Source organism: Scyliorhinus canicula, chromosome 15 (assembly GCF_902713615.1).
Source record: "Scyliorhinus canicula chromosome 15, sScyCan1.1, whole genome shotgun sequence".
NCBI classification, from domain to species: domain Eukaryota; kingdom Metazoa; phylum Chordata; class Chondrichthyes; order Carcharhiniformes; family Scyliorhinidae; genus Scyliorhinus; species Scyliorhinus canicula.
Window position 1 is genome coordinate 119,242,542 of NC_052160.1, and position 27,711 is coordinate 119,270,252.

The window sequence follows — 27,711 nt, forward strand, 5'->3', positions numbered from 1 at the left end:
GAGAATTGCCGCGGTTTTCTCTTTCAATGGCCCCCGACAGGCGTCGCGCGACTTGCGGCGATTCTCCGGTCCACGGAGAATCGCCGAACATGATTTTGGCACAGCGAATCCCACCCATTGTCTCTGGCCCTGAAAGTTACATTTTAACAAATATGAAGTCCGCTTTCTTAAGAGTTTCATAAGCATAGGAGGTTTTAATAAATTTTTTTTTTGCTTACGTCTGACTGTAAGTTTTATCTCTCTCAATTCCATTTTTCATTTCCACTCTTTTATTGTACTGTCTGTACTGGCAGGATTTTCCCATCCCCCAGCGATGATGCCCACTAATGACAGGATTGGAAAATCCCAGTGTATGTGATTTAAATCTAAACGCCACTTTCTGGTTTACGCATCCTAGTTTACACTCTGTGTGTCTCAGTGAAGGTCCTTCAATGTGATTGTTTGAAGTGCCTCAATGTTTTCTGCCCTGCTCACATATGCCACAGGGGGAAGTGAGCTTCACTGGCTCAAGCATCCAATCTGTGCAAATCTCTGCTCAAAAGCCTGTGAAAACTCTGTTGTGAATGGGCACAATTCCTTCATCACTATCCACATAAAATGGACCAACGTCTCCATAAACCAACCTGCCAAAAGATGCTAATTTCTAACCAAATTTTGCACAAATGAAAAGATTTTCAACAGGAGTTACCTTTCTGAGGTTGTGCATTCGGGTTAGGCAATGATGTTAAAGCATTTTCTTTGTACAGAGTGTCTCCATTCTCCTTTGGCTTTTCTTCCAAATGATTGAGCTTTTCTCGGTGAAGTTCAATATTTGCCATGGTTTCGACCTTCAGATTCTCTGACCCACCGTGACTTTCACTTTCACTTGCTGTTGTCATAAACTCTCCTGGCCAATAAGGTTTTGTTATATTGTCCACTAGAAAACCAATTGAAATTTGATTTTAAAATAAACAAATGACAGGCTGCTATTTTTTTCTCCGCAGATCTGGGCATAAATCTAAATGCATGCCGTTGCCTTGAGTATTGTAATTACTGAAGGTTTCTCATTTATTTCTGAACATTTCCAAATGTCTAAACTGATTAAAGTGTTTCTATGTTGGAGAAGTTGAGCCTTGCGACTTAATTATTTTGAACATTTTTTCACACAAACGTGGGTTTCATATTGATAAGCACAATGTGAAATCCAGTTGCATGGTTGAGTTTGCATTAACAAACGTAGCCCATTGATAAACCAGTGCATGTACAAAACCATGACTGAAGTCACAATTTCTGTATTTAAGCACCTACTGACGATGAACGCTGCCACTCCATCCTTAAGAATGCAATAAAATCCTCAACAATAATTTAATGTCTGATATCAATATTTTAAATTAGTCTTAAGATAGGAAGCCACACAAGCTCTCAGCTAAGACAACATTCTTGTGCTAATTTATAAGCAATTGGGGAGACGATTCTCCAAAATGGAGACCAAGTGTTCGCTCCGTCGTGAACGCCGTCGCGTTTCATGATGGCATGAAACGGGCCCGGGTACGACCGATTCTGTCCCCCACAGCGGGCCAGCACGGCACTGGAGCGGTTCACGCCGCTCCAGCCTCCCTTCCCAGCGCCAAATGGGCGCCGCACCAACCTGCGCATGAGCAGTTGGGCCGCGCAAACCTGCACATGCGCGGGGCCCTTCTTTAGCGCTCCGGCCCCGAATCAACGTGGCATCGGTGTTCAGGGTCTGGCCATGCACCAAAAAGGCCCAGGGGCGGGAGAGGCCAGCCCCCGCCAATTGGTGGGCCCCGATCGCGGGTCAGACCCTATCGGAGGCCCCCACCAGGTGAAGGATCGCTTTCCCCCACCCCACAGGCCACCCCCGACCATTCGTGCAGAGTTCCCGCTCGCAGCGACCAGGGGTGAACGGCACCGGTGGGACTCTGTCGTATCCGCGCGGCCGCTCGGCCCATCCGGGCAGGAGAATCGGCACCCCGCCGATTCCAGCAGCTCGCGGCCAGCGCCGCGCCAAACGCACCAGCGCAAATGGCGCCGATTCTCTGCACCTCGGAGAAAGTGCTGGCATTGGGGCGTCGTGGCGTGGTTGCGCCGATTCTCCGATTGCACTTCTGAATAAATGGATTGCTGTACAGTTAAAACTAAGTTACAAATAAGAGAATTAAATGACACAGATGAGGTAATGCTCCTGGGATTTCTATCGCTGATCCCCGAATCGCGAGTTCAGTGGGTTCATAGCTGGTGTCATGTACCAGCCTGGGTGTAATAGGGAAACCTGAATAGTTTTATGCTTACCTTTCAGTGTACTGTGGTTAGGATGTTTTTCATTATTCGGGGATATAATTTTCTCCCAACCTGGGTCTCCTTGATAATCATCTTCTTCACTATCTGAAGAATGAGTGGAGGCATAAGATCCACTTTGGTCATCTTCCAGAGACAGATCACTGTCAGAGTCTGAATCATGTTCTGAAAAGGAATGCAACAGTTGATCATCATTCTGGAGCAAATTCAAAGATACTGTTTAAGAGACAACAATCCATAAATGTTATGAATGTTGAGTTCTGTGTCTCAACCAACCCTTGCGACACATTGTAGGCAATGTGAGTGCAGAGGTTTCATGTAAAACGTGTACTGATCTGAGGTTCCATTTCACTGACAGTGTGAGTGAAGAGTATTTTATACATTCTACCAATTCTCATGGATCATTTCACTGGTATTCAACATTTTTTATATATCAGTTATGTGCCACATTATGTCTCACAAACAACATATAATCAATCTCTTAAAGCATGGTCATCTAAGATACACTGCTCAGTGAATGGGCATCACTCCATTAATAACATTCAAGATTATGAGAGAATTTAGTTAAAGATATTCATTCAATGGCAGTCTTAAGTGATGCAATATTAACCTTTTCAACACAAGTATATTCAAACACTGAACATTGTGTTAACTAAAGAAGCAGCAAAACAATGGAAAGTTCTATTCCTGTTTGAAAGCATTATATCATATATTTCTTCCCTGTGAGGAAAAACTTAATAATATTAGTGTCACAAGTTGGCTTACATTAACACTGCAATGAAGTTACTGTGAAAATCCCATAATTGCCACACTCCGGTGCCTGTTCGGGTACACTGATGGAGAATTCAGAATGCCCAATTTACCTAACAAGCTCGCCTTTCGGACTTGTGGGAGGAAACCGGAGCACCCGGAGGAAACCCACGCAGAAACGGGGAGAACGTGCAGACAGTGACGCAAGCCGGGAATTGAACCCAGGTCCCTGGCGTAGTGAAGCAACAATGCTGGCCACTGTGCTACCGTGCCACCCTACAAAACACAGGAGAGGAGGGTTTTGATCCAGCGACCTCTAGTTTATGCGTCCAACACGCTTCCCCTGGGTTACATTGCTTCAGGTATGTTCATGGCAACTATTCTGAATGGAAGAATCCGACTGGATTATATATCCACTAATCACCTCAGGAAATGGAAATTTACTGGTACATCCTTTCCACCAATATCGATAGTGAAAAGCAAATCAAAAATTCCATGAAGGTTATTCTCTGTTAATAAAAAGCATTTAAGCATTTCTATCTTTTGTTCAATATCCAGAACCAGAAAGGATGCTAACCTCACTTACACTGTCAAATAATTCTCTTCTTCAGGTGTTAGAAACATAGAAACATACATGGAAAATAGGAGCAGGAGGAGGTAATTCGGCCCTTCGAGCCTGCTCCGCCATTAATTATGACCATGGCTGATCATCCAACTCAATAGCCTGATCCTGCATTCTCCTCATATCATTTGATCCCCTTCGCCCCAAGTGCTATATCTAACTGCCTCTTGAAAACAGAGTGTTTTGGCCTCAACTGCTTTTTGCGGTAGCAAATTCCACAGGTTCACCACTTTCTGGGTGAAGAAATTTCTCCTCACCTCAGTCCTAAATGGTCTATCAGACTGTACTCCTCAGACTGTAACCCCTGGTTCTGGACACCTCTACCATCCTTCTTGCATCTCCCCTGTTAGAATTTTATAGGTTTCTTTGAGATTGCCCCTCAATCTTCTGAATTCCAGCAAATACAATCCGAACTGACTCAATCTCTCCTCATATGTGATAACTTCCATACCAGGAATCATTATAAACCTTCACTGCACTCCCTCTATTGCAAGAACACCCTTCTTCAGATAACGAGACCAAAAGTACTCACAATATTCCAGGTTTGGCCTCACTAAGGCCCTCTTTAATTGCAGCAAGACATCCCTGCTCCTGTACTTGAATCCTCTCTCAATGTAGGCCAACATACCATTTGCCTTCTTTATCACCTGCTTCATCTGCAGGCTTACCTCAGTGACTGGTGTACAAGGAGACCCAGGTCTCATTGCACATTCCCCTCTCTTAATTTATGGCCATTAGATAATAATCTGCCTTCCTATTTTTGCTACCAAAGTGGATAACTTTGCATTTAACCAAGTTATACTGCATCTGCCATTCATTTCCCCATTCACTCAACTTGTCCAAATTACACTGAAGGATCTCTGCATCCTCCTCACAGCTCACCCTCCCACCCAACGTTGTGTGTTCAAGGCAAATTACAGTTAAAATGTATAGCAAAGTCAGCATTGAGGTACTATAGTGAAATTCCTAGTGCTAAACAATGCCAATAACTTGCATGAATTTAAGGTGACTGTACCACTAACATTATCAGAGATTTTGAAAATAAACTTACTCTTGTTTCTTGTGCTAAAAAGGGCTTATTTTAAGGCAATACAAAGAACGACTGACCCATTCCTAAAGAATAGCCAAGTCATAATAGTTACTCTATATTTACTGTAACTGGGTTTTATGAAGCTTAATGAATTGAATACATTTGAATTAAATTTGGTTGAAAAGCTGTTATTAATAAATTTGGGCTTGCACATCTTCCAGAAGTTTTTGATCTAGGACATAAGATAATGCAATAGAATTGATGAGTGAAAGAGGCACCAATATGACTTCTTACCATCTGGGTTTGCCTTAATTTCATGGAATAAGGAAGTGGCATGATCAGTGAGGGCAACATGGGCTTGACTCGAGGTACTGTTATTCAAAGCAGCTTCTTCCCTAAAGAAAGGAGAATCATTTGTTGTCAACAGTGTAGCTAGTGATGTTAATGCAGGCATATATACAAAGGGCCACAAATTCAACCATGAAATACAGGCATGGCTGCAGAAGTGAACAAAGCCTCAGGTTATCCTTACATGATTGGTGTGTTTATACAATAAACTTTACTTTGATATTTGCTCAGGATTTTGAACCACAGAATAGTTATGGCACAGGAGGAGGCCGTTTCGCGCACTGTCTGCATCGTCACTTCAAATGACCAATGCACCAAGTTCCATTCCCTCGCCTTCTCCCCATTCAGATAACAATCCAATTCCTTCTTGGATGCTTCGAATCCGCTTCCACCACATTCTCAGGCAGTGCTTTCCAGATCTTAACCACTTGCTGCGTGAAAAAGTTGCTCCTCATGTCTCCATTACTTCTTTTGCCATTTACCTTGAATCTCTGCCCTCTTGTTCTTGATCCTTCCACCAATGGGAACCGTTTTTTCCGATCTACTCTGTCTAGACCCCTCATGATCTTGAATATCTCTAACAAATGCCCTCTATACCTTCTTCTCCAAGGAAAACAGGTCCAACTTCTCCAATCTTTCTAAAAAATTGAAGTTCCTCATCCCTGAAACCATTCTTGTGAATCTTTTCCGCACTCTCCCTAACGCCTTCACATCTGTCTTGAAATGTGGTGCCCAGATCTGGACGCAATACTCCAGTTGAAGCCGCACCAATATTTTATACAGTTTTATTAATCGTGCTTTCAGCCTGTCCTGCCAACTTCAATGACTTGGGCACATATACACCCAGGTGCCTCTGCTCCTGCACCCACTTTAGAATTGTACCTTTTGTTTTACATTGTCTCTCCACTTTCTTCCCATCAAAATGAATCAGTTTGCTCTTCGTTGTATTTAATTTAATCTTCCACCCATTCCACCAGTCTGCCTATGTCCCTTTGAAGTTCGATACTAACCTCCTTCCAGTTCACAAGGCTTCCAAGTTTTGTATCAACTGCAAATGTTGAAATTATGCCCTATGCACCAAGGCCTAAGTCCGTGCTCTATCAGAGCAACATGAGCCTGACTATTCTATTTATTGTTGAATAGTGATCACTTCCTAAAAAAGAATATTATATTGGTGAAAATCTGCCATCATCAACTCCCTTCTCAAAACACCCAGCTTTGCCTCAACTCCATTGCAGGCAATTACCCCTTTTCTCTCCAAAGTCTTTGACCGTGCTTCAATCCCCCAAATACTGAGCCGGCCTTATCAAAGTTACAAGGACAGCAATATGTGACTATGACAGTGGTTAACCATCTTTCCTTGTTGTTCACTATCTGTCTGAACCCAAACCATAACATTGCTTTCACCTTGGCTTTATAATACTGTCTGTCTACTATATCGGTTTTGATTGTCATCCTTCCTCACAGAAAAACGACATGATTTCAAAACATCTTTGAGATTAAAAATACATTTAAATGTCCGTTGACACAATTAATTTTGTTTGCCAATGGGAATTCAGTCATGACTGGGAACACATTTTAGAAATTTTTTAAGTCATTTACGGGATGAAGGAGTTGCTGGCTAGGCCATTATTTATTGTCCATTACTAATTGGCCTCGAGACGGTGGTGGTGAGCTGCCTTCTTGAACCACTGCAATCCATGTGGTGTAAGTACACCGACAGTGATGTTAGGGAGGGAGTTCCAGGATTTTGACTAAGCGACCAGTGAAAGCAAAATGTCAAGTCAGGACAGTTTTTAAAATCACGATAACATCAATAATGTCAAGAGCGCTTCCACCATGTCATATTACCTGAGAACAAATGCAATGTAGCTGTTGTGACTTTTCCCTGACCTTGAAGTGCTGCTCACTGACCCAGCCGAGTCTCCAAAGGCTGAGCGATAAGTACGGCCATCAATGTATGTGTTATTACACAAAGACTGCTTAAAACAAAAGGCATGAAGCAATTACAATGATCATGTTTCTTCAAACCAACTATTTCATGAAACAGTGCCAACACTAAGAGCATCTCATTTATGGAGAAACGTGTCAAAAAGACTTTGTTCTGTTAGAAGAAAATATAATTCAGATCATTTTTTCAAAGTCAACAAACATCCATGTATTTCAGATGCTTACACAAATTGTTAACATATATGTTTCCGCTCGAATGTTATTATAGTGTTTTTATAATATTTATTTATGCCAATATGAATGAGTAATGGATAGGGTGGATAGATAAGTGGGTAGAGTTTGTGCGTTTATTAAATAGGTGAGTTGAGCAGGGGATAGATGGTTGAGGGGCAAATGGGTGAGGTGGCAGGTAGATAGTGTGGCAGGTGGGTAGTGCAACAGGTGGGTGAGGTGGGTAGGGCAGCTGGTTGGTGGTATGGCAGGTGGATGAGATGGGTTAAAGTGAGTTCAGTTCTGTAGTTAACTAAGAATTAGGGTAGGCTTTCGGCTGTCTAACATTTCCTGGGTAACCATCTAGGCAAGTATATTAGAACTGCCCCAACTAACTCAGAGTTGGAGACATTCGTGGAACATCCTGGGGACCAGGGCAATGGCAATTGGAAGTTGAAACTTCCCAGGCAATTCCTACATAGGTCAGTATATCACTACTTCCACAGGGTCCTGACATCCATCTCAGCGGTACGTCCAGTCTCTAACGATCCGGAGACCAGAAAAATCAGGCCAACCTTTTATATTTGGAATAGTCAATATTCAAGCATTAGTCCATTTGCTTCTAAAAATTTGTGATTTTCAGATAAAGATAAGAATACCTGAGAGAATGTTATATTATTTACAGTCTCGTTGATGTTAAACGATTATAGTAACAGAAAAGTACAGCACAGTGGTTAGCACAGTTAGTACACAGCTTCAGGGTTCCAGGTTCGATTTCCGGCATGGGTCACTGCCTGTGTGGAGTCTGCATGTTCTCCCCATGTTTGCGTGGACACCAGCAACCGTCACAAACAACTGCAGCCGTGAACTGTTCAATGATTGTGTGAGCCACCCCTCATGTGGAACATGATCAGGATCCTACCCCATAAGTGCAGACTGCATTCATCCCTTGCCAGTAATGGAAGAATAGAATAGAATTGCTAAAGTGCTGAACGAAGCCATTTGGCCCATCGAGTCTGCACCGACCCACTGAAAGAGCACTCTAACTAGGCCCATTCCCCTGCCCCAACCCTGTAGCCTCTTCGAACCTGCACATCCTTGGACACTTAGAGGCAATTTAACATGACAATCCACCTAACCTGCACATCTTCGGACAGTGTGAGGAAACCAGGAGCACCCTGAGGAAACCCACGCAGAGATAAAGGAAAATGTCCAAACTCCATACAGTCACCCAAGGTCAGAATTGAACCCTGATCCCTGACGCAGTAATGTAGCAGTGCTAACCACGGAGTCACCATGCCGTCCCATGTGCTATCCATTTGACCCCCTTGTTTTCCTACGTTTCGGTATTCAACTTCCCTCCCCTCAGTTTTCCCTCTGCTTTCCATTGGTTGAACTCTTTATACACCTCCTTGCCCCTCTGCCTATCTTGAGCCCTCATTATTCCCTCACTCCACTACTTGTACATTGCCCTCTAGCTTTTACCCATCCCCCACCCCCTCCTTGCATAGCCCTCCTTCCATTTAGCCCCCGTAGCCTGAGCTTGTCTTTGCCATTGTACCCATCTCCGCCCCCCCCCCCCCCGCCCCCGCCTCACACATCAACCAGGGCCGGACTTCTCCCCTATCCGGCGCCAAGAGGTAGCGTGAACCACTCTGGCGTCGGGCCGCCCGGAAGGTGCGGATTCCTCCGTACCTTCAGGGGCTAGGCCGGCATCGGCAGGGTTGGCACCATGCCAACCAGCGCCGGCGGGGTTGGTGCCGCGCCAACCGGCACCGATGGGCCTCCGCCGGCCGGCGCAAGTTGGCACATACGCAGGAGCACCAGCTTGTTCTGGCATAATCCCAGCGCATGCGCAGGGGGGTTCTTCTCCGTGCCGGCTATGGCGGCCTGTTACAGCGGTCGGCGTGGAGGAAGGAGTGCCCCCACGGCACAGGCCCGCCCACAAATCGGTGGACCCGATCGCGGGCCAGGCCGTGCCCCCCCCCTTCCCCCCCACGGGCCAGATCCCCCCACGCTTCCCCGAAGACTCCGCAGGTCGCCCGCAGAGCCAGGTCCCGCCGGTAAGGACCTTGTTTGATTTACGCCGGCGGGACTGGCCTAAAACGGGCGGCCACTTGGCCTATCATGGAGCGGTGAATCGCTGGGGGGGGGGGGGGCACTGCCAATGGTCCCCGACTGGCGCAACGTGATTCCCGCCCCCGCTGAAAAACCGGCGCTGGAGAATCCGGCAGCTGGCATCGAGGCAGGATTCACGCCGTTTCCCGGCGATTCTCCGGCCCAGCGGGGGGTCGGAGAATCCTGCTGCAGATTTTTGATGCGGTGACTGCACAAATCCTGCAGCAGGGTGTTGTCCAAATAAACACTCTGTGTGTGACTCTAGGGGGAAGGAGACTCTGGCTCTACCGAAATCCAGGCACAGTAGTGATCTGAGATGGCTTATGTAAGACAGTTCATGGATCAAGCAGCATTGCGCAGTCTATGAAGAACAGTTCAGCATGGTGTTGGAGGCCAGGAACCTGCCTGGCCTGGCAGAGAGTTGTTCAGCACATCAGGGGCAGCGCAGCACTATGGCAGCTAGACTTTGTTGCAATCTCCTTGAAGCCTCTGGTGAAGGCTGCCTTGTCCACGACAGTCTATCAATTGAGTTTGTTGCCAATGTGATTTTCCGCTGATGTGATGCAAGTTTGGAAGGTCTGACGGGACACCGGCAGGCAGAGTTTTAATGAGCATTCATGAGATGCAAAAGAATGTAAATAGCGTTAACGTCACCAGCCAGTGGGATGACTGACCCACCAGTAAACTGCTGTCTGGGAGAATTGCAATTTGATTTTATGCCGGCAGGTTTCTGAATTTTTGGCTGCTGTCTGAATCTGCAGCCCACCTGCCATCAAACCTGCCGCAGGTGGGTTGAGAGAATTTCATTCTTGGTCTCTGCACTCTGAGCATGAGCCACTCACTTTCTCTGTGGTGAATAATAAAGACAACATTTTCTCTACTTCAGGTGCAGGACTGGCTACCTCTTACTCCACTCTCTCTCTCACTCTCTCTCTCTCTCTCTGATTCTTGCAGGCTGTCCTGTCTCTGTCAGGTTCAACAATATCCTGTAAACTGATACTACATTGGCGTGCTATCCCCATGACAACATGAATCACATGAGCCTTGTATCCAGGTAGAATGCCTAATTAGCTATCCTCCAGACCCCCAATTTCATTCTATCTTGGAATTAATAATAATATTTCGAACTGTTTACAAAATCTGACATTCTTAACAACTCCCTGTCACTTCGAGGCTAATAGTCTACCCATGGTCAACACACATGTTCTTGCCATTTTATGCAGTTGTGAACATTTTGCATCTTCTTTCCAATGAGAAATTTGGGCCTGCTTTGAATCACCAAGTCATCCAAGTTCGTTGTCGGGCAGAATTCAGAACAGATCACACGACCGCCTCCATTCCTCCATTTTGCTCTAAACTAAAGTGTCAGTCTTAAAACATAGCAATATTATAAGAGCATGTTTGTAATATATAATTTTGGAAAAATTGTACTCGTGGGAAAATAAAATGTTATTCGATTGGGGTTTCATTGAGCTTTTTTCAGCTGATAGTGGGGAGCTAATGCGCAAAGAAGAAAAGACAAAAATAAGCTACTAACTGATGCCAGTGTTGATTTTGTTGTGCCCACTGTATCGTCGGTGTGCTTCTTACTGAAAGCGTACTTAAAGGCTTTTCTTACTTCCTCGTTGAGGATGCAGCGGAAGATAAAGATGAATGGGCCCTATAAGCAAGAAAGTTATTAGCACATTGACATTTCTTTCATGTGACAAGCTCAGTCTTTCTGGCAAATTGCCACTCGTTGCTCTTATTAACACAAGGTGTATAAATATTTTACTACTTTAGTTCCTGTAAAACCCATTTCCGTGAATGAAAATGCATTACTGCTATTTATGATTGCACAAGATTCATGGAACATTAAATTGCACTTTCAGCATGGCTCCTCAGTAACACAGCCCAGTGAGCAACAAATAGTCCTTTGGACATGAGAGCCTTCAATTGCAACAGTAAAGGAATTTAAAATTTAAAAAATACTTAATTTGATGGCATTGTAAAGAAAATACACATACACAGATGCAATAATTCCAAGCCAACAAAATTGGAGAAAGCCTTGTAATAGTTAACTAGCAAAAGTATGATATTTTAAAATACTATTAAATGTGTATATTGTTGAAGATACCATGAACAAAATAGGTATGTGGAGCACTATCACGATACATTATAAATAGTACAAATAGTTTTAGGGTGTAACGGTGGCACAGTAGTTAGCGCTACTGCCTCACAGTTCAATTCCAATCTTGGGGGACTATGTTGCATTTGCACTTTCTCCCCATGTCTGCATGGTTTCCCTCTGGGTTCTCCAGTTTCCTGCCACAGTCTAAGGATGTGAGATTAGGTGGACTGGCCATTCTTTATTGTCCCTTGGTGATCAAAGGTTAGGTGGGGTTATGGGGTTACAGGGATAGGACAAGGGAATGGGCCGAGGTAGGATGCTCTTTCAGAGAGTTAGTGTAGACACGATGGGCCGAATGGCCTCCTTCTGCACTGTAGGGATTCTAGGATTCTTCCAAGATCTTTCTGGGTCAATAATGTTCATTATGCATGGTATATATAATTTAAGGATGCAAGTGATCTTTGCTAAACTTGACTGTGATGACAACTAGCTTCTGAATTTAGAATATTAAAACATGTTGGGCATCACTGCCAGCCATTCCCATTGTCAGGGTCTTCCAGTCCCGCTGACGTCGACCCACCCCCCATGGCGAATTCCCCAGCAGTGGGACGGGAGAGTCATGAAAACCCCATAGACTTCATCATGACCGGAAGATCCCGCCAGTGGCCAACACTTCGCCACACTGGCGTGAGGGGGTCGGTGGAAACTCTCAGCCATTGTGTAAACTTCCAATTCCTAATATGCTTGACTACAGTTCCACATACATTGCTTGTTATCAGTGTTGTCAATGATAATAAGGGGACAACAGACAGACTAAATAATCACTTTGCATCAGTATTTAAAGTGGAGGAATAGGTCAGACATTCCAAGGAATCTATTTCTGAATTGGGGGACGAAATTTAGTGTAAGAAAGACGATGGAGGAACAAATGTAGAAATAAATTATATAAAAGAGCGACAAATCCACAGTATCAGATGGTTTTCATCCCAGGGTTTAACGAAAGTAGGTGGGAATGTTGTAGCTGGCCTAGAGAATTCCTTCATGATTCGGTAATTGCAGAACTGTTCCTCTCTGTTCACTCTGTTTCCACTTGCAGAAATGAAACCAAACTTATCCCATCCTTTGTGTGGTGTTTGCTAATTTAATCCCCCCCCCCCCCACCCCCCATCCCCATTTAAGAAAGTTAGGATGAAAACCAAGGAATTAAGGACCAGATAGCTGTTGTCGGAAATTTCTAAAATCTCGAAGGACGGGATGACTGAACACCATGGAAACTTTCAGTTGATCAGTGTGATCCAAAGGAATTGTAAAGCCTAATGATCCTGATTGACTTTTTTAAACAGCTGACTAAAGTATTGGACAAGGGAATGTTTTTTATATGGACTTCCAGAAGGCATTTGATAAAGTCCCCATAAGAGAATATTGGTGAAAACTGAAGCTAATGGTATTGAAAGCAAATTATTGATTTGGTTAGGACATTGGTGGAGTGGAAGAAGTGAAAGAGCGGAAATAACAGGCAGGTAGTCAAATTGAAGGGTGCGAGTTGTAGTGTCCCTCAAGGATCTGTGTTGGGGACATACCTATTCACTGTGCTCATTCCCGTACCAGCCTCCCCGGACAGGCGCCGGAATGTGGCGACTAGGGGCTTTTCACAGTAACTTCATTTGAAGCCTACTCGTGACAATAAGCGATTTTCATTTCATTTCATTAATGACTTAGGTAATGAGGTAGAAAGTCACATTATCTAAATTTGCCAATGTCTAAAAGATGGGCAATATTGTAAGCAGTGCAAATGGAAGAGTAACATTATAAAGAGGTACTGACATATAGGTGGATGTGAAAACAGTGGCTGCTGGATTTCAATGCAGGCAAATATAAAAGCATCCACTGTGAGCTTAGAAAGAATAGAGCAGAATACTTTTCAAAAAGTAAATCACTAGAAATAGTGATTGTCCAAAGAGCCTTAGGCATTCAGACACACAGAGTATTAAAATGATATGAACATGTACAGAAAAAAATCAAAAGGCAAATGGAATTTTATTTTTTATATCTTTATACCTTTATATCTAAAGGAATAGAATACAAGGAGAAAGAAGTCATGCATTGACAATGCGACGCCCTGGTTAGACCCATTGAGAGAAATTCTGGAAGGATAAATTGGTCTCAGAAGAGAGCAGCATAAATTTGCGAGACTGACACCACAATTCTAAAGGTTGAGTTACAAAGAGATATTAAACAAACCAGGCTCATAATTCTTGGAAATTAGAAGTTTAAAGGATGGTTTGATTGAATTTTAAAAAATATATTAAGGGGAACATATTGGGTAGTTTGGAAGAAACAATTTCATCTCAGTTGGAGATCTCAGGTGATGGGATATTGTTTATGAGTTAGAGCCAGGCCTTTTCAAGAATGAAATTAGCAAACACTTCACACAAAGGATGGGATAAGTTTGGAATCATTTCTGCAAGTGGAAACAGAGTGAAGATCAATTGATAATTTGAAAACTGGAGATTTTTTATCCTGAGGAAAGGTTACAGGGACATTTTAAAACATTTTTTTTTTACCCAATTCATTTTTTCCAATTAAGGGCCAATTTAGCGTGGCCAATCCACCTAGCCTGCACATCTGTGGGTTGTGGGGGCAAAACCCACGCAAACACGGGGAGAATGTGCAAACTCCACATGGACAGTGACCCAGAGCCGAGATCGAACCTGGGACCTCGGCGCCGTGAGGAAGCAGGGATAACCCCATGCTGCGCCACCGTGCTGCCCGCTTTGAAAACTGGAGATTGATAGATTTTTGTTTGCCAGAGGTATTAAGGGGCAAAGGTAGGTATACGGAGTTAGGTCATTGATCATCCTGAATCGCACTGAATTATGTGAAGTGGGGTAATTGAAATAATTTGACATTAATAGCTTTGAAGTGGTAAATGTGGCAATGAGCATTAATGTTTTAAAAGAATAGTTATTAGAGATCTTTCTCAGCATGCTGGTGTGGGAAAGTAACAATCACAAATTTAATAACCTCTCAGAATGGGTAAGAAAAGTGTGATATGAAGCACGGATTTCAACCTTCAATTAGTTAAATTACAGCTGCAGCCAGTATAATGCTGCTTATTGGGATTTATAATGAAAGAGTGATGAAAGGGTGATAACCAGAATATAGAAAAACATGTTACACAGCCTTGGTACCCGTCAGACATTTTGTAGGAGCAGGGTTACGTCCCTCAAGAAATTTCCTGAATGAAGCCTCAGTTGCTGAAACTTACAGATTTGAGAGGTTTCAACCTTTCAGCACAACAAATGGATCAGGCTTGAGGGGCTAAATGGAGTCCTGTCGCTTCTACGTTCCAAGCTATTGTGAACAGGGAGGATTGGTCAAAAATAGTGACTTAGGCTGAATGAAAACCAAAATGGAGAAAATGTCCAATGTGAGAGGGAAAGAAAAGGCTAAGTGCCGCAGACTTGGGTTAAAGGTGAATGAAGGAAACGTTTACCTGGAGACAATTGAAACCAGCAAAGAGGTAGTGGAAAATAATGGTGTCACTGTTCACAGCCAGCAAGGACAAGAGCCAAGTGGCACTGACGATCAACAGCACCACAAATGCTGTACGCAATCCAGATCTGTTAAGACAAAAATTACAATCATTCTGTTGAATTCTGAGCCACCAACATTGCTTTATAAATGTTATTTTTTGTAAACAAATGTAATACCCCAATAATATATAACATATGCAATAAAATGAAAACTGTATACATTAATAGTAACAACTTATATTTATATAGCACCTATAGCATAACAATAGAATTACAGAAGCATTAGAGAAGAAAATATGATACCGAGACATGTAAAGAGATATTATATCAGATGACTAAAAGCTTGTTCAAAGAGATATTGTGCGCGATTCAGCGGACTCAAGTCAAAGGGGAAAGCAGCCTATGGTCGTCTGGGATATGGCAACCTTACTTACTTTTATTAAGGAGTGTTTTAAATGAGGACAGTGAATTAGTGAGGTGAACTATATTAGGGAGGAAATTGCAGCGTGTAGGATGGAGGATGGAGGAAACTGAAGGCACACCATCAATACTGGAACACTTAAAAATTGAGGATGCTCAAAAGACAAAAATGGGAGGAGCGCAGATATCTCAGGATTATGCGACAGCAAGAATTTACAAAGATAGGGAGGGACAAAGCCATGGAGGGATTTACAAAATGAATGACAATTTTTAAATCATACACTGATGAAGCACATTTGCAAATAGATTACCATGGGTTCTAATGTTCTGAAAATTTCTAAACCTAAATGCTTGACGATTGCAAGAATCACCTCTGAAAGATGTATCTCTGCATGTAGAGCTGGGTTATATAGGAAGGAGCAGAGTGGGCATACTGCTCCCTCCCAGAAGGAACGTTTAAAAAGCCTGAGGTGCAGCAATAACCATTGGGTGTGCAGGCTAAACAAGCTCAGGCTCGAAAGTCTACCCATCAGAGGACAAAAACTGCTAACAATCTGATTGGTTGGCAGCTCAAGCAGTCCTGGCAGCACCAACGCCCAGTCGTGGCCTCTGCTGGGGCTGCAAGGAAATGCAGGAGAAGCAATGGGAACCAGAGAGAGGTAAGTCCCAGGGTTTTAGGGCAGGAGGATAGAGGACAGACAGGGAGGTACGAGAAGAGGACTTCTTTACAGAGATGCTCCTGATGCACAAAGGGCATTGATGTGTCCCCCCTTTCCTTCGATCTTGCCTTTTCAAAGAAGCCCCTTCAAAAATGGCCATTGTAAGTGGGCCCACCTGAAACTGCCCAGTGCTTTAAGGCAGTGGACATGGATCGAGGCCCTTATTAACGATTTATTGATTGATATGGGCTTCAAAAGGCCTCTGAATATGTGGCCTTGTGTACAACTTACCCATCCCCGTATTCTGGGGAACTAACTGAGCGCGGGAAGAGGGGGGGGGGGGTTAAAGAATAGAATAAAAAATAGATTTTAATAAATGTGAGGTCATTATTGCCTTGTCAAAGATTTAATCGAAGAGCACTTACACAGTTCCCTTCTTCTCAAAACCTTGGTGTCTTGGTCGGCAGGAAGCTTTGGCAGACAGAATATAGAGGAAAACATTCATCTGCAAGGCAGAAAATACAATGTCAACAATGGAAATGGATTTGAAAACAAGGGGGTGGGGTTCTCCATCTGGTACGGTGTACCCCCGCCGGCAGCGGTATTCTCTGTCCTGGCAGTCAGCCAATGGGGTTCCCATTATAGGCACCCCCATGCCGTCGGAAAATGCACGGGTCGCGACGTGGAGGATCCCGCCGATGGAGAATCCAGCCCAAGAATTTTTAAATTGAGGCTTTGCCAAATGAGGAATCAGTGTAAGTCAGTGAACACAGGGGTGAATTCCGAGCATGGTGGCTTTTCACAACATGGGAGGAGCTTAAAACAAAATGGGGCCTGTGGCTCAACTCTTTATCTTACCTGATAAAGGTAACTGTTTACACTAGTATTATGTCTGCATTCTGTAATGATATATAAATTAATTTTTTTTAAATGCCTAAAAAGCGGTATAGTGAAAGGCAGGAAGAGTGAACAGGTAAATGTCAGTAGTCTAGATGGCTGATGTAGAGAAACTCATTTCTATTGACAGAGTAGGTGGCCTGCTTCCATTCCATAAAATGATCTGATTATAGGAGAGAGCATTAACATTACTGCTACTATTTTTTTTACATAAGCTGCAAAACCTAGTCCTAAAGTTGAGTGAAAATATTGGTAGCTAGCATGTCTGGTGAGGTGTTTTAAAATATCATAGAATCCCTACAGTACAGAATTTGGCCCAGAGAGTCTGCACCGATCCTTCGAATGAGCATTCTACCCATATCCACTCTGCCCTATCCCTCTAAACTAACCTGGACACTAAGGCGCAATTTATCGTGGCCAATCCACTTAACCTGCACATTTTTGGACTATGGGAAGAAACGAGAGCACCCAGAGGAAACCACGCAGACACAGGGAGAACGTACAAACACCACACAGACAGTGACCCAAGGTAGGAATTGAACCCGAGTCCCTGGCGCTGTGAAGCAGCAGTGCAATATTGCGAGACATTCATTGTCCACACCAATGATGGTGCCATATCATGTATGGTCCCTTTTTGGTGTAGACTTAGTTACTTAAGAACAAATTTGCAACTTACAGAAAATGCTGCAGTTATGGGTCCTGCAAAGCTCCATATCAGGGTGTCATAGATGGACAGCCAGCAGAAATCAGGATTGCCATATCCCTCGGGATCAAGGCCAACAGCTAAACCTACAAAAGATGTCATAACGATTACTTGAAAAGTTCCAGGGATGAGAGACTTCAGTTACAGGGACAGATTGGCAAAGCTGAGACTGTTCTCTTTACAGATGAAGTTGCTGAGGGAAGATTTGATGGAGGTTTCCAAAATCATGAAGGGTCTGGATTGTGGATCGGGGGAACCTTTTCCCATTGGTGGAAGGGTTGAGAATCAGAGGACACTGATAGAATGGGATTGGCAAAAGAAGCAGTGGTAACATGAGTAAAATCTTTGTTTTCCACAGCAAGTAAGACCAGGAATGCACTGCCTGGGAGTGTGGTGGAGGCAGATTAAATTGTGGCTTTGGTAAGAGTGATTATCTGAAGGGAAAAATTTGCAGGGCCATGGAGAAGAGGAGGAGTGAGAGAGACGAGCAGAGTAGCTCCCACAGAGAGATGGCATGGGCATGATGAACCCATTTAACCTCCTTCTGTACTGCACCCCTCCTATAATTCTAATCCTTTCTGCAGACCAAGTGACTCATGTTGCATCCCTCATCTGGAGCTAGTGGGAGCATTTAACATGTGACAAGAAATATGTGGAGTCCTTGTGCAATAGGAGATGAATTAAATTCTCAGCTCATTTTTTCTTAGTCACAGACGTTTAGGTTTTTTGCTCTACGACTGAAGATGAGCACAACCTAGAAAGTGGGCGTCGATATTGCAGAGGAGCTCAGAAAAGAAAACTAAGTTAGCATTGCCAAATTGCTGCAAAGAACAAATACCTGTGATAAAGGCGGGAACACCCCAGCCAACCATGTAGTAGAACCGCATGGGGCCATAATTGATGTCACGGACCTCTGTTAACATGCGGTAAATGTGAAGCCCTTCCAAGAACATCCAGGCAAAAGTGCACATGTAGAAGAAATGGAGCAGAATGGCAATCACAGTGCACACAAACTGTGGATGACAAGGGAAAGGACAAATGCAATGCGTCAATTAGATATTGGTTATTGTGTATAAATACAAGTGGGTGCAGGCCTGTGCACTGTGCACCTTCTGATCTATGCCAGTCTTTTTGTCCCATTCAAATCTCTTCTCACCGTACTTCATCAAATCCCTTCAACAACATATTTTTCCACCATACACTGATCTAGTCTCCCTTAAATGTATCTATGTTATATGTTTTACCAATTCCCACATTTCAGCACTCTCTGGCAAACAGAAACTGCACAACAACCCACACTCCATCGACTGAGCTAGATGGAACTTTCAAAAAGTATTACCTTTCAAAAATATTGTTAGTCACATTAACCTGGGTAATTCAACGAACCAATCTAGTTTATTCATGCTGAATAAAACTAACGACCAGTGGAATGATTTAGGAGTTATTAGCCAGTGTCTTTGAAATAAGTGCCATAAGATGTTCAATGTCTGAAAGGACTTTGAGTTAACATATACTTGAGTGCCAGCTTGCAGGTAAATGGTGAGCTGCTGAGTTGTACCAGTTGGAAAGGTCACAATACATTCCTCCATGTATACTAAGCTAATCTCAGCAACGATAGTGCATATGCGACAATTACCCCAAATGTCTATCAGGGAGGTGAAAAATGACCTAAACTTATATTCAGCATCTCTTGCTGTAAATACAGGTAAAGGCATTAGTGAGACCAGGATCAAATAACTCACAGTTGCTGCTGGACTCAGATTTAAACAAGAGCTATGGAGTTGTGGTGTCAGCTGATCATTATGGTTATAAAGGGACACAGAAAAAAAACAAAGTAATTACTGCCTGAACGTTAGACAGAAGCTCCACATGGCACTAACAACTTTCAGTTTGGAAAGTAGAAAATGAACTACTGTAGAGCAGTATCCTTAAAGGTTTCAAAGTACAGCTAGACCTGGAGACTCAGTATACTAGAAGAATGTGTTTGCTGGGCCAATGGCCTTTTTTTTGGTCCTTGACTTGTCTAATGTTCTCAGTTCCAAAAGATAGATTGGGGAGAATTCTCCGACCCCCTGCCGGGTCAGAGAATTGCCGGGGGGGGGGGGGGGGGGGGGGGGGTGGCCCGCGTGAATCCCGCCCGCACCGGCTGCCGAATTCTGCGGCACCGGAGATTTGGCAGGGGCGGGATTCACGCCGCGCCAGTTGGCGGGCTCCCCCGGCGATTCTCTGGCCCGCGATGGGCCACGGTCCTGCCCGTTCTATGCGGGTCCCGCCGGTGTAAGTTGGAGTTGGTCCCTTACTGGCGGGACCTGGCGACGCGGGCGGGCTCCGGGGTCCTCGAGGGTGCGCGGAGCGATCTGGCCCCGGGGGGGGGGGGTGTCCATACGGTGGCCTGGCCCGCGATCGGGGCCCACCGATCCGCAGGCTGGCTTGTGCCGTGGGGGCACTCTATTTCTACGCGCCAGCCGTGTATGCCTCCGCGATGGCCGGCGTGAAGGTGAACCCCCCCCCCCGTGCATGCACGGGGGTTACGTCAGCAGCCGCTGATGCTCCCGCGCATGTGCAGACCCGCGCCGGCCGGCGGAGACCCTTCGGCCCCGGCTGGCACGGCGCCAAAGGCCTTCCACGGCCTTTGGATTCCGCACCTTTGGGGTGGCCCGACACCGGAGTAGAATGTGAAGAGGGAGTTAGAAACTTTCAGCAAAAGCTCTGTGGCCAATTGCATTTCCCTGATTCAGTAACTCTCTATTCCTGTAGTTCATTAACCATACCACCAGAGGTCTCCATTGTATAGTTTAAACAATGGGTGTGATTTAATGGGAAAACAACAGAGTCCCATTCTGGGTGCGTTTCGCACCAATAACAACCCGCTATTAAATGGGACTCTACTTCGGGTCTCAGTGAGGAACGTCCTCGGACTTTGGTGAGGAATGCCTCGCCGAAGCCGCATTTATACTAATTTCCTCACTAACAAGCTCAGCTTGCCAGTGCAGGAAGGGACCAGGAATCTCTCAACCGTTACACCCCCCCAACTACCCCCACCTCGTGCAGCCTCCGGACCCTCCCAATTCACAACTTACTAATTAGGACTGGTGGAGATGCAAAAGCTACAGTTGGAATTTGACTTGCTCTCCACCAGGAAAGCAGTGCCCCAACTCCGCTAGTCACGGGGGACCTTTTATCAACATGGAGGCGAGGTCAGCTGCCTACTGGTTCACCAGCTGAGAAAGCAGGCAGCCATGAGTACGCTTTGGTGGCCTCAAACACGCGCCTGGTATGTTTTAATAGGACAGGGCAAAGTGTGATAGGTAAACAGTATGGTTGTAGTAGCCGATTACTGAGAGCCCAATGTTAATGTGCCTCGTATCTGCATATATGTTTCCTCTGTATTCAAACCTGTTTATTTTTTTCTCTTCTTTACTTTTTTTTAACCTTTTTGTTCCTTGCAATGTTGTTACAAATAAATGCAAAAACCAATAAAAATATATTTTTTAAACTTACTAATTCGGGAGTCCGAGCTTCCTGCACTCCACCTCATAAGGGCACCCCCTCTAGACCCGATTGCCAGCATGGTAAAAAACCACCTGGGCACCTTGGCACTGTCAACTTGGCACTGCCACCTGGGGACCCTGGCATTGCATCAATGAGATCTCGTGAAGTGTAACAAGCATCGTAAATCTCGCAAGAGGCCTCATGTGAGATTCAACGGCCTTTTTGTGTTCCGAATCGGGTGCGAAGAGGCTGGTAGATCACACCCAATATTTTCATATTTAGAGCACAAAACCACAATTCAAAAGAATGCAGTAATTATTAAGACTAGACTTTAACCTTCGTTTATCTCATTCTCTTAAAATGTACCAAAGATATTTCAAACATTGCTTACACATGCTTTATTACAGTCATTAAATTCAGGTTTAAATAATGAGAGCTTAACCATGACATAATAGTAGCTTAATCATGTAACCAGACTGCTAAGAAGTAACTTCAGCAATCCCAGGTCAGGTGTAGCACAGAACAAGGTCCATAGAAACACTTCCTCGGAGCCATGGGAGATGGGTAATTTTACAGCCTATTCCACATTGCAAAAACAATTTTTTAAAAACATAGGCCAACTACACTCTTAGCTTCCCGGCACAGTCAGCAGTGATAACTCATACGTAGCTGCAGTTGGACCCAACAGCACATCTTAAAGAGAACAAATTGCTACGTTAGCATTGAATTAAGATGGTTGTACTGGCACAGTCTGATACGTGCAATGTGCAAACAGTCAGCCTGACTGTGAGGACTACAGACAGCCAAGCTGTTGCATGGTGTAGTATGAGGTGTAAAAATTGTTGGTTTATCTACATTAACTTACACTACAAACTGCCAATGACTTCATTCAATGTCATTCACTGGCGTAAGGAGGTGAATCGGATGTTGGTCAAGTGACCCCCTACACCGGGCAAGAGACCGTCTCCCATTATATATCACTTACTGGATTATCTGCTTGGTTAATGCCAAGGATAAAGATGAGCTCAGAGAAGAAGAGCGCCACTACCATGTTTTTACTGATGCTGTGCTGGTTTGAGCGAAGGGTTCCCAGAAATAGGAGGATCAAGAAGGACAGCAGCAAAGCACCCAGCGAGACAGCCACCGTGGAGTACGTGACCAGTTTCAGAGGTAGAATTTCACCATTCTGAGGAAAGAATTTCAGAAATAAGATTTTACGTATAGCGCAATAATATGATAATTATGTATACCATACTTGCTGCTACTGAAGTCTTACTTGTTATTTATGAAGTTAGATAGTTGGAACCACTGCCTGTAAGAATATTGTTCATGCTCTTTATGTACATCATACTGAATGATACATGAGGTAACTGTTACACGTTGCACCACAAAAAAGTGTTTTGAATTCAACTATCAACCGTGTGCGTAAACATTCTGAAGATCCATGCAATTCTTTATGTATCTCAGGATTTGATTTCTCACAAGTGTTAACACTTCTGTGAAGTTGTGTACTCCAGGGGTGGGATATAAACTTAATTTAACAGGTATTCATAGTGTGCGTAATTTACAAAATAGTAAAACAATACATGGACGCAGTTAATGCTAATCAGAATTTTTGGGCAGCCTGGCATGGCAGAGTGCCAGGCTGCCCAAATCCCAAAGGAAAACTTGATCAAGCTGCCACAATGGTTTACAATTTGTGTACTATGAGGAGGTATCTGAAGTCAAGGTCATTTCAGACCACGTGAAGATTTTAAATATTACTTTTAAGCCTTTATTAAAATAAAGAAAAAAATAAAATAACACTTAAAGCATAAGAACAACTTAACAGTACTTCGACAAACACTTCCTAAAATACTTTGGCGAAGTAAACTCAAAGCTAAATCGCTTGTTTGATGGCAACTGTCCTCATAGATTTTCTAACCTACAAAAATTCCAGTAACATTACCGCACAATGTCCTGCCGCTCTCACGGAAATCTTACACCCTCGGGGAGGGTGGTGGCAACTGGTGCGCACAGGTCTGGCTCAAGCACATGCTGTTCTTTGTCAAGATCCCATAGCTACACTCTTTAAATATACTTTTCCCCTTTGATCTTTAACCCTATTGTTTCTACAGCCCTTTAGGTGTTTCTCAGAATTGAACAATCTTCCATGTTACTGTATGGTTGCATTTTTTAATAAAAGTGAACATATTACATTGTCTCACTCATTTATGATCTCCCAATTGTATATGTTCCTTTTCAAATATAACAATTAACTTTCAATCACTTCCCTTATCTGCTTAATGTAAATCGCAATTCAAGTTGCCCCCCCACCCCCGGTAGTCTTTTCATTCTCACTTCAACTCCTTCACATCTAACCATGATTGATATTTGACCCTTACAGTCTAAACAGTCTTCAGCTTAATTTAACCTGTCACACCCACTTTCACACATACAAGTCAGTTTCAAAGTTATGATAACGATATTGCAAAATACTGAGAAATCTCCTCACGCATGCTGGGTGAGAGTCTCTGGCCTCCCTGCAACGGGTGTCTCAGCGGTGGCCCGCCATTGGCTGGTGGTGGGATTTTCTTGTCCCGCAGCTATCAATGGGATTTTCCATTGATTCCACCCCACACTGCTGGGAAACCGGCAATGGGGGCGCTCCATCGGCAGGACCAGGAGATCCCACCGGCATGAAGAGCTGCAAAATCACATCCACGAATTACAAAAATCTATTTGAAAAAATACCAATATATTTGGCAATCCAATAAAATGCAGGCTTTTTATACTTCTAAATCTTGGCCTCTCTGACTTTAAATCATTTTTTAAAATTTTATTGGAGTATCCAATTATTTCTTTGTTCCAATTAAGGGGCAATTTAGCGTCGCCAATCCACCTACCCTGCACATCATTTGGGTTGTGGGGGTGAGACCTACGCAAACACGAGGAGAATGTGCAAACTCCACATGGACAGTGACCCAGGGCTTACAGAGGAGCTGCCCTTTCAATGGATGTAAAATTAAGGTCCAACCTGTGGTCGTATTCTAAGAAGTTTAGAGCAGTTCTCGAGCAGTTCTCTTGCTGTCGTGGCTAACATTGGTCCTTCAAACTATCACTAAAACACCCGGGGCGGGATTCTCTGTTGGCTGACACCAAAATCGCAAAATGCGATTGGGCGGGGAATAGGCTCTGACGCTAAAATCGCAGCAGGCTGGCGATTTGACAAATCACAATTCTCCATCACCTCGACAGCAGCGTGAATGTGGTCCAGAACACATGTACAGTAAACACCATTTGCATATCATTAGCTGTCCCAGCCTGGTATTCTCCAGGGCCTCTGCGATGTTCCGCCTACGATGGGCCGAGTTCCCAATGGCGCGGTTCACTTGTGCTTTTAAAAATCGTGAATCCGGCATCGTGGCTAGAGAGAGAGGGTATAGAAAGTGTCCAACATTGTCATAGTTTGCTGACAGTTGTGCCGCTGGCCGAGGGGCTTCTGCCAAGTCCAGGGGGAGTAGCGAGGGCTGGGCAGGAGGTAGGCTGTGGGGTCAGAGTGGATAGGTACGGAACACCATTGCCACAGCCAGCAAAGCAGCCATGCAGCTGCACACGCCGCTAACAGCCCACTGTTAACTTACAGCCTTGCGTCGCATAGGTGTCTCCCCAGGGGAGCTCCCTAGATGCCCTCTGGCCACAGCCGACCCATCAGCTGTATGAGCACGCTCCAGCACAATCAGTGCCATCTTGTTGGCTGGGATGAGTGTGTGTGGGGATTGTAATGTGTATATGCGGCTGCAGCGTCAGTTTCCCGAGTGTCAATCACGGACCCGGCAAATCCCGCATCGCTTTTCATTGGAATAGATTGTGTTCCGCGTGGCGCCGATGCTAGCCCCTCCACGGTTGCTGAATCGATCCATGTTTTTCTGTCGTGAAAGTCCACGAGTTATGCGTCGGCGTCAACACTTAGTCTCAGAAACGGAGAATCCTGCCCCTGGTCATTTTTTGCTTTGCTGTTTGTGCAAGCTTACCAAACAGAAGCTGTGTTTCTCTTCAATGCAACCAATGACTACACTTCAAAAGGGCTTCATTTGGTTGTTAAAGGCGCAATATAAATGTAAATTCTATCTTTCTTCCTTCAATCTTTCCTTCTCCTTTAATGCTCCTGCCTTTTAAAACTCAAGTTCAATGCCACTTAATTATTTCCTTATTAATCCTTGTTTTCTCTTTTACTATTTATAACCTTCGGAGCGTCTGAACTGTTGACTTTGGCGCCTTTGCTGCAGATCGTCAAGGCAACAAAATCCTACCACACTGGAGCCACCATTTCAAAGTAAGCGGTTGAGGCGGCTGGTGTACACACCCATTCAAATCAGAATCTCAATGACAATAGGCTGATTATAGAGTCTGAAAGAGCGTCTCCACGAAGCAACTCCATCAAAAAGTACCGAAGGGGAGGGTCGATCAACTTTAATTTAAGTGCTAATGTTATATAAAGAAGCATACAATCGTCCTGTGAGAAACGGTATGTCAGATCAATAATAATACACTGGGATCTGCTATATTGCAGATGTGTTGCATACCTCACACTATGTCCAATTTGAACATGCTGAATATGAGAAAGACCTGTCCTGCAATCAGAAGTAAAGAACAATGTGATATTTTTCTCCACAGAGACTGTGATTTACCTCTCGTCTGGAAATATCCATGAGTACAGCAAAGCTCGTCATATGATTACACTGGCAGCTGATGTGGGTCTCGTTCCTGAAGACTAATTCACATCCTTTGGATGACCAGCCTCCTGTTCCACCAACACTGCACCGGTTCAGATTAGAGAATGAGAAATAAATTATTAAACACAAGTGTCACACAATATATTTCGAGGTCAAGTACAAGGCAGCATTTGTAAAGCAGTATTTGCACTGCACTGCAGTCTAAATGGTTTACAGCTTAATTAAACCAGTCACATCCACTCTCATACATACAGGTCAGTTCCACAGTTATGATAATGATATTGCAAAAATACTGTAAAGTATTTTATTGTAAAGCAGTATTTGCACTGCACTGCAGTTTCCCCACCAAGCTACAATAACTTGGGACAATACCATTGTTCCTGCACTGTCACTGGGTCAAGGTCCTGGAATTGCCTCCCTAACAGCACTGGTGGTGTACCTACACTACACGGACTGCAATGGTTCAAGAAGGCAGCTAAACCACCACCTTTTAAAAAGCAATGATGGATGGGCTGAAATGCTGGCCTAGCCAGCAACACTACATCCCATGAACAAATAAGAAATAGTATTTCCAGCGATTCCATTTTTTACCTGTCTGCATTGCACACATATTATTTCAAGATGAATGAGAAGAAAATGTTGAACACTCGTGAATTCCATTCATGACACTGGATACATAATTTGAAGCAATTCCTTCAGTGGCCCACAATAAACAGTTGAAACTGTTCTGTGTTGTTACTTTGTCATTGTGGTATAATTTATTGTGATAATCATCAGTCAAGCCTTCCGTAGAGTGGCAATCCCCATTGGATTTCCATTCCATTTACGTGCCCCCCACACTATGGTATCACATTTTCACCCAGACTTTCAACCCTGGCCTCCTGGGAAAGGTACACCGTGCCAGTTCCGGAGTCCTTCCCTTATAGTGTGGGAGCTTTGGAGGAAGCCAAGCTTGTATGGTGCCTTTTATGGTGTTCGCTGCCATATTCCAATAAGTTTCAATGTTCCAGCTACTTTAGCAAGGACCGAATGTAAGTGGGTGAAGGGGTACAGTGGGCTGGAGGGGGCATTTGGGGGATGGGTGAGGTGGATGGGTAGTTTAAAGGTGAGGTAGTGGGGGTGCTGTCATTGGTGGCTGTCGGGCGGTAATCAGGGTGGTGAAGAGATGGAGGGGGTTAGGGGGATTAGCTGAGTGGATGGGGGGGAGTAGTCGGGGTCAAAGAGGTCGTCAGGAGGTGAGGGGAGTAGTTGGAGGTGGGGAGTGATCAGAAGTATAGTTACCCAGGAGTTAGAACTAGTTTTAATCCATATAACTTTGCCCTGGATAATTATTCTGCTAAGTAAGTCAGAACTTTCAAAAGTCTCTGACTTTAAATCAGAGCTTCAGAGGGTTTCAGACACAGGGAAGTTGAAATTTCCTGGGAAATTCCCATGTACTGAGCACATGGAGACTTCCAGTAGGTATCTCCTGGGTACGGCCATCCAGGGAACTTAAGATCTGGGCCTATGTTGTTACCACAGAATAATGTGGATCAGTCACATACGGCCTAACAGTATGAGATTTCTCAGTCATATTGTTCACATGGTCAATTTCATTTACTCATCGCTGGGAAGATCAGGATTTATTGCAGAGCTATAATTTTTCTTGTGAATGCGGTCGTGAGCCATCGTCGTGAACTGCAGTACACGTAGTGAACATACTGCCAGAGAACTTTCAAAAGTCCTGGCTGGCTCGTGGGTTTAGGGCAGCAGGGTAGCATGGTGGCATAAATGCTTCACAGCTCCAGGGTCCCAGGTTCGATTCCCGGCTGGGTCACTGTCTGTGTGGAGTCTGCACGTCCTCCCCCTGTGTGCGT

At 44.2% G+C, this 27,711-nt stretch overlaps 1 protein-coding gene across 4 annotated transcripts in view; it reads right to left on the reverse strand.

The window, feature by feature from the left end:
• Nucleotides 1–27,711, reverse strand: part of celsr2 (cadherin, EGF LAG seven-pass G-type receptor 2) — a 363,231-nt gene that overhangs the window by 6,943 nt on the left and 328,577 nt on the right. For 3 of the 4 annotated variants that reach the window (XM_038819553.1, XM_038819551.1, XM_038819549.1), the window contains exons 23-33: nt 25,811–25,937; nt 22,126–22,326; nt 18,487–18,661; nt 17,622–17,734; nt 16,474–16,553; nt 14,930–15,056; nt 10,861–10,983; nt 6,897–7,027; nt 4,992–5,092; nt 2,290–2,460; nt 689–916 (exon numbers count right to left, since the gene is read on the reverse strand). In XM_038819553.1, the coding sequence (XP_038675481.1) occupies nt 689–916; nt 2,290–2,460; nt 4,992–5,092; nt 6,897–7,027; nt 10,861–10,983; nt 14,930–15,056; nt 16,474–16,553; nt 17,622–17,734; nt 18,487–18,661; nt 22,126–22,326; nt 25,811–25,937 (1,577 nt within the window). The remainder of the gene's footprint in view (nt 1–688; nt 917–2,289; nt 2,461–4,991; nt 5,093–6,896; nt 7,028–10,860; nt 10,984–14,929; nt 15,057–16,473; nt 16,554–17,621; nt 17,735–18,486; nt 18,662–22,125; nt 22,327–25,810; nt 25,938–27,711) is intronic. The other variant, XM_038819552.1, reaches the window with a different exon arrangement.